The sequence below is a fragment of the Branchiostoma floridae genome, chromosome 8, assembly GCF_000003815.2.
Source record: "Branchiostoma floridae strain S238N-H82 chromosome 8, Bfl_VNyyK, whole genome shotgun sequence".
Classification (NCBI taxonomy): domain Eukaryota; kingdom Metazoa; phylum Chordata; class Leptocardii; order Amphioxiformes; family Branchiostomatidae; genus Branchiostoma; species Branchiostoma floridae.
Window position 1 is genome coordinate 2,124,331 of NC_049986.1, and position 7,349 is coordinate 2,131,679.

Genomic DNA, 7,349 nt, shown 5'->3' on the forward strand with positions numbered 1-7,349 from the left:
TTTTAACTCAGAATAAATCGGTGTCGAGAACCCCCATGCAGACCCTCATAGACTCGTGAGTGTACCAAGCCTCATCCTGGCTCGTCCACACACCAAGGAGGTTATGAAAGGGAGTTTGACCACCCTCCATGTGATGTCCTGACTGGTACCCAGGTTTAATCTATGGGCCATGACCCAAAATAACGATGTTTGTACGACCAGAGCTATCATAGATTTGTTGTTTTTTTTTAAATCGGCAGCAATATCTCATGTACAACTAACTTTCATACTATAACCATATGACCAAGTAAAACGTGTCTGTCTTATTAACACTTTGCTGAAAGGGACGCGATAGAAAATATTAGTCAGACTTCGCTGATATCAACTGCGGTAAGATCGGGTTGATATAAAATACGGATGGTCAAAAGTTCAGATGTCCCAACACCTGCAGCTGGAGATTGCCGTAGGCGTACAGTACGGACTGGTCCAAAGTAGCTGCAGGTGTGTCTAAAGACCTGGTGGATTACTGATACCAGGTCCGGGATGATATGAAAATTTTGAAATCTAAATCGTGAAATTGGGACCTTAATCAGTCATTCTGTTCTTAACGTGTGACAAACAACTGACATTTGCACTTTGGTGCATTTATGTAACCATGTCCTACTTGGTCACTGAACCGTGCTACTTGGGCAGCAATTTTTCTCCATTGTCTGCTGACCTTTCAAAATATATAGTGCCCACTAAACTGGTTATGTGGTCGTTGTCTGCTGAAAACGCGTTTAAGGGTCTGCATGGGGGTTCCCATCAACGATTTACGCTAAAGTCAGAAGAAGTTCCCCCTAAGTATTACGCTAAGTCAAGGAAAGCAATTACGGTAAATTTGGTCGCCTAGCTACGAATTACGCAGATAAGATGATTTCCCTACGAATTACGGGTAATAGAAATAGGCTGCCTAGTACGTAAAAGACCGTGCAGACCCCAAATATATTGAATCCCGTCACCAATGGCTACACATTTGCATACTTGCTTGGCAAGAAAAAATTGATTGTTTGGCGCATTCCATTATGCGTTTAGGGGACATGGTTCAACGGACTCTGAGTATGTGGCTGCAAAGTTGGTGTGTTATAACAGCTATATAGATATCATAAATACCGATACAGTTGTACAAAACTGAGAAAACACGGAATCCCTACCTAATGGTATCTGAAATAAAATGTACGTTTGATGGGTAACCAGGCCCACAATATGAACTTTGACCCCTATTATATATCCACGTCCTGGTAATAGATAAGACAGAAGGACAAAGCTCAAGCTGCCAGAATCGCGATCGTCGTCCCACTTTACGTGTAGAAACACAGGTAAGACCTTAAAGTATCTATGTGTTTTGTAGGCGTTTCCTAATATAAACTCCCTGCGGAGCATTTAGGACAATGTGCCACACAAAAATGGACTGAAGAAGGATACTTCTATTTTTCGTTGACCTAAATACTAGTAATCTTTTGTGTGAATGTCTCCGCAAGGAGATTATTGTGTGTCCAGGGACACCTGAAAACAGGCCATAATTTGAATGTTATGATATAAGGAGATGAAACAACTCAAGGAATAAATAGAGAAATCTTTATTGTCATGACAAAAGTACAGCGACTTTCTTAAGGTCTATAGCGACTACTAACAGTACAACTAAACAGACATATATGGATATCTACATTTATGAATAAGTCAATATATTGGTTCTAGGATGTCATTAACACTATTAGTCATACGGTATAAACTTTCGTAGATATATTTGACCGCTTGTACATAGTAAGAGTCATCGCCTCCCAGAATGTTGTTGAATTAATCTATCGAACAGGGCGTTGCAAAGTCTTTAGAGCAAGTGGAAAGTAATATTTTTTTGTGTGATTGCTCTACGAAGTTCAAAACTATGTATATTCGAAAGATACTTTTTTGCCCGTATACAGAAATGGATAAATGAAATATAATATTGTGACATAAATGATACATTGAACCATCTTGCAGATGACACCCAGCTAAAAATAGCCTCCACCAGACAGACTAATTACAGGGTACGGATCATTGTGGACTTCTGCCCTAATTTCACCCTGCTGTCCGGGTCAATGAACCCTAGTAGTACGGTCGCCAAACTCCCATGGGAACTGAACTCTTCTCCTTCCTCAATAGCCAGCGAAGTTTAAGGCCACACTGACTTAATCGCATTGATTTTCGTGTTGCCATAGCAACCATTTGTGGCAACAATCTTTTTTGGCGAAAATCGCTAACAGTGTATTTTTCACCTTCATTTGCTATATTCTATATTCTTTAAAAAAATCTTATGATATCTAAAGTATTTTCTTTTTGCTCCAACTGGTGTCACATCTAGCAAGAAGTCTGGGAGGGAAAGAACATTCGACCCGCTGTCTACATTGAGCCTGTTATAGTAAGTGATAGCATGCAGTCCTGGTTGATCGGGTCACTTGGTTAATATGCCGAATCTCACTATAAAGGTCACTACATATAGTATGTTAACAATACATGTACTCAGGCATATCAACTTTTTGCTCCGTACAGGTCTTGTCACGAATGCTCACGAAAAGCATTCTATGCGTTTATATTCCGGCTTGTAGTCTACAAGTACTGTCCTGCGCTTCATAGGTTTGTCTGGACATTCTTACCATATTCTCTCTCAATGCAAATCAGGATGTCTAATCCCCCTGGGATGTTTTGTTATCAAACAGAGTCTTCCGAACCTGTTTTATCGGTACTCAAACACCTGCAGGGCAAATTTCGGTATTTACACCGACTATTCTTAACAATGGGAATCATTGGTAGAAAGAGGCTGTCACAAATCACCTACCTGAGTTTGAGAACATAAAAACTAACAGTGACATGGTTGTCTGGCCACGAAAGTGTAATTTGACGACAGAAAAAAGGAAAAAAATTACGTCGTAATTACGTTATATGGGATCTAAACATAGATTTGAACCCTTTTCACTGCCTGTAAACAACACCAAAGCACCTGAAGTTTAGAACCTCCTGCAACCACAAACATTGCTAAAAATCAGTTTCTTCAACACAATAAAAAGGTTACAACCCTTTCCTGTAATGTTCACCTCCAAAATCCAAACATATCCCAAAAACATTTAATTTTTACAGGCACTTTTGCTAGGTGTACCTAATCATTTTGAAAGAAGGCCATCTCTGCATGTCCGGAAATACCAAAATTTGCCCGTAAACTTACTATTGTGCAAATTTTTTTTGCTTCAGTACCTGGATTGTGTTTATCACAAAAAATTAAAAGTCAAAGAACATGTCATTGGCAGTTTATATGCAATATAACAGGTATAGTTTTTCAGTCGACAAGCTAAAACTGTCATCTTGTCGCATCTTGTTAATTAGTTGGTTCTTTTCTTTAGTCTTGCAGGATCTAGAGTTTTACCAACATGGCGACCAGAGCCGGATCTCATCTGAAACAAAGGGAGGGAGAGGAGGGACAGGATTCTCCCCGTATCCACAAGTGCAGCTATTGTGACAAGGAGTTTCGCTTTAAAAGTAGACTCAATCTACACCTGCGAACTCACACGGGTGAGAAACCGTATAGATGTGAGGAGTGCAGCAAACAGTTCAGTAGGCTTGGTACCCTGAAAATACACATGAGAAATCACACGGGTGAGAAACCGTATAGATGTGAGGAGTGCAGCATGCAGTTCAGTAAGCTTGGTACCCTGAAAATACACATGCGTACTCACACTGGTGAGAGGCCATACCAGTGTGATGAATGCGGGAAACGGTTTATTAAGCTATGTAATCTGAAAGACCATATGAGAACTCACACCGGTGAGAAACCGTACGAGTGTGAATATTGCAACAAGTGCTTCAGTCAGGCAGCTCATCTGAAGGCTCACGTGCGGACTCATACAGGGGAAACCCCATACAGGTGTGAGGCATGCTGCAAGCAGTTCAGTAGACTTGGTATCCTAAAAATACACATGAGAAATCACACGGGTGAGAAACCGTATAGATGTGAGGAGTGCAGCATGCAGTTCAGTAGGCTTGGTACTCTGAAAATACATATGCGTACTCACACTGGTGAGAGACCATACGAGTGTGATTATTGCGGGAAACGGTTTAGTCAACAATCAAATGTGGAGGACCACGTGAGAACTCACACCGGTGAGAGACCGTACGAGTGTGAATATTGCAACAAGCGCTTCAGTCAGGCAGCTCATCTGAAGGCTCACATGCGGACTCATACAGGGGAAAACCCATACAGGTGAGAGACATGCTGCAAGCAGTTCAGTAGGCTTGGTATCCTACAAAATACACATGAGAACTCACACGGATGAGAAACCGTATAGATGTGAGGCATGCAGCAAGCAGTTTACCAGTCTAAAGAAACACATGCGGACTCACACGGGTGAGAAACCGTACACATGTGAGGAGTGCAACAAGCAATTCAGTGACCCGACTCATTTTAAAAGACATATGCGGACTCACACAGGGGAAAACCGTACATATGCGAGAAGTGCAGCAAACAGTTCAGTCAGTTGACCAATCTTAAGAGGCACATACGGACACACACTGGTGAAAAGTCCTACACGTGTGAGGAGTGCGGCAAACAGTTCTTTCAGTTGTCGAATCTGAAGAGTCATATGCGGACTCACACTGGCGAGACACCGTACAGGTGTGAGAAGTGCAGCAAAAGCTATCGTCATTCACGTAGTCTTCGTGCGCATAAGAAAACTCACATCGGAAAAAATCTGTAAATGACTGTGTTACGATAACATGTACATATTCTTTAGAAGAAAAATATTACATCTTAAGCTCGATTGATCTATTTTTCTTTACAAAGGTGAGCTATGTGTGGTCCTCATTTAAAGCACTTGATCTATCCGTTACAACACGGTTTCATCAAGGGCAGATCATCATCGACACAGCTCCTTGAAATTTACCATGATATTGGCGGAATTTTAGATCGAGGTGGCCAAGTAGACATCATATATCTGGATTTTTCCAAGGCATTTGACTGCGTTTCTCATCAGCTGTTAGTCCATAAGCTCAAAATGTATGGTATTCATTCTAATTTACTTACCTGGTTCCATAGTTATCTTTCATGTAGGAGGCAACGTGTAATGGTCGAGGGTACGTGTTCGGATTGGCTCCCAGTAGTATCGGGAGTCCCCCAGGGGTCAATTCTTGGTCCCCTCCTTTTCTTATTATATATCAACGATCTTCCATCCGTAGTTAGCAACAAAATGGGCCTTTACGCTGACGACTCTAAATGTTTCAAACAAATTTTTACTGTCTTAGATTGTGTATCACTCCAGAGAGATATTGATTGCATGTACGATTGGAGTAATACTTGGCAAATGAATTTTAATCCTGACAAATGTAAAATCCTCACAATAAGCAGATCTAGAAATCCTATTAATTTTACGTACAAAATGAATGACATCGTCCTCGGGTCTGTTCCTGAATTCACCGACTTAGGTGTCTTAGCTACGTGGAATCTGACTTTCAATTCTCATGTACATAATATCATTTCGAGAGCAAATTCAGCTCTCGGCTTTTTAAAGAGATCTGTAGGTTTCAATGCCCCTGTAAATGTAAAAAATACTATATCTCACTCTAGTCAGAAGCAGACTGGAGTACTGCTCAGTAATTTGGTCCCCCTATACGCACAACCTCATTTCCTGAATCGAAAAAGTACAAAGACGTGCCTCCAGGTATATTCTTAATGATTACACAACAGACTACAAGACGAGATTAATACATTGTTCACTCTTACCTCTATCTTACCGACGAGAAATACTAGATTTTTTTTTTGTATAAGTGCTTACTAGGACTTTACGACATTGATATTGACAATTTTCTTAATCTCCCACATCCCTTTTTAAGAGCACATTCACAAGCTAAACTTATCCCTGGTAAATGTCACACTACAAACTTTCAGTACTCCTATTTTAACAGAATTGTCGACATATGGAACGCCTTACCACCTGAAATTAGACAACTGAGGCTAAATCCTACATTTTCAACCAATCGTTTTAAGCAGTCCGTTATTGAGCATTACTTCTCTCTTCTGGCCACACATTTTGATGTCCATCTAATGAGCACTTGGACCCATTGTTGCAAGTGCTGATTGGATGAACATCAAAATGTGTGGTCAACCTTTAGTTACATGATTCTCATTTGTTTGTTAACCTTAGTTTATCTTATCCCTTTTACAGTTGTTTCGTTTGGGTATTATTTTGTATTTTGCTGTTATTTTGTAAGAATATCTCTATGTAAAGAACTTAGCTCTTATTTGCCCATTTTCTATGTATTATTTTATGTTTTTAAGTGTGCTGGAGGTGTGGGCTCTGTAAAGGACGTTTAAATTATCCTGTTGCCCACACCTTGCTGAACTTTTTCTGTAAAGTTTAATAAATAAATGGTTTACCGCTACTTAATCCAGCCGTGTACACACTACATGGCTCCATTGCCCGAAAAATAACGGGAACTTAACCCTTAAACTGCCAGAGTTTCAGACCTATAAAATGCTATTAGTGCCAGGGTTGGCGGCTGACCCCCGAAAAGAGACAACCAAACAAGGCCAAAGTCCCTAACTTCCGTGAAATGTTCTGACAGTAGTTACAGAAAGACAGCAAAATATCGCTGGACATAGCTTTCTGCTGTCGCACTAGGTTTTAGTTACTCAAGCTCATATTGTCATTTCATAAGTCATTTTAATCGCTGTAAATACGCTACATCCGAGGTGTTCCGAATTAGCTTTGGAAACATGTTAGTTCTATAGATGTAGATTTGTATTGTTGACATTCATGAAGTTCTTTAAAATGCTAGAGATTTGTTAACTTTCTGCATCTCAGCTTCCTCAATACCGTATGTGTTGTTGTCTTTCATGTTGAATGTTTTTCTCACCACAGAACTTTCCATGAAATTCATCACATATACCATTTGTTTTATAATCAAATAAAAGCTACTGAACCTGTTTTATGCACCCTCTACTTACAACGTCACCGACGAAGGTCAGCGGTTGTCTAAAACTTCTGACCAAGTAGCCTTTTTATTGAGAATCTCATTACCTGGATACTGAAAACAAAAAGTAGCGTTTGACAAAGATGTCCAATGTGGAAAGTTTGGGCAATAGTAACAGTAAGTTACATGGTATGACGCCGTTCGTTTTCGTAAAGCCGTCTAGACTGCCTTCTATAGCAAAGTAAACAGTTGTGGTCTCTCTCTATGTATTTAATAGTTACTGGAGTTCTGATTGTAACATTTTACTTAAACACTGTCTTCTACACAGTTGCACAGAATTCCCGAGGGAAAGAAAATTCAAAATTTTGATGCAATAATAAAATCTTATTATAACA

General features: G+C 40.0%; 1 protein-coding gene across 2 annotated transcripts; it reads left to right on the forward strand.

Annotated features, from left to right (window-relative positions):
- Window positions 1-7,349, forward strand: LOC118420518 (zinc finger protein 239-like). Of its 2 annotated transcripts, XM_035827359.1 has the most exons (3): window positions 1-1,337; window positions 2,360-2,416; window positions 3,393-7,349. In XM_035827359.1, exon 3 carries the CDS (start codon window positions 3,420-3,422, stop codon window positions 4,251-4,253), a length of 834 nt encoding a protein of 277 aa, XP_035683252.1. In that variant the 5' UTR covers window positions 1-1,337; window positions 2,360-2,416; window positions 3,393-3,419; the 3' UTR covers window positions 4,254-7,349. The 2 variants fall into 2 exon arrangements, with proteins under 2 accessions (XP_035683252.1, XP_035683253.1); XM_035827360.1 differs by lacking the exon at window positions 2,360-2,416.

Bases quoted from the DNA above. Each gene is read 5' to 3' on its own strand.
- LOC118420518 (XM_035827359.1), top strand. From the start codon at position 3,420: ATGGCGACCAGAGCCGGATCTCATCTGAAACAAAGGGAGGGAGAGGAG.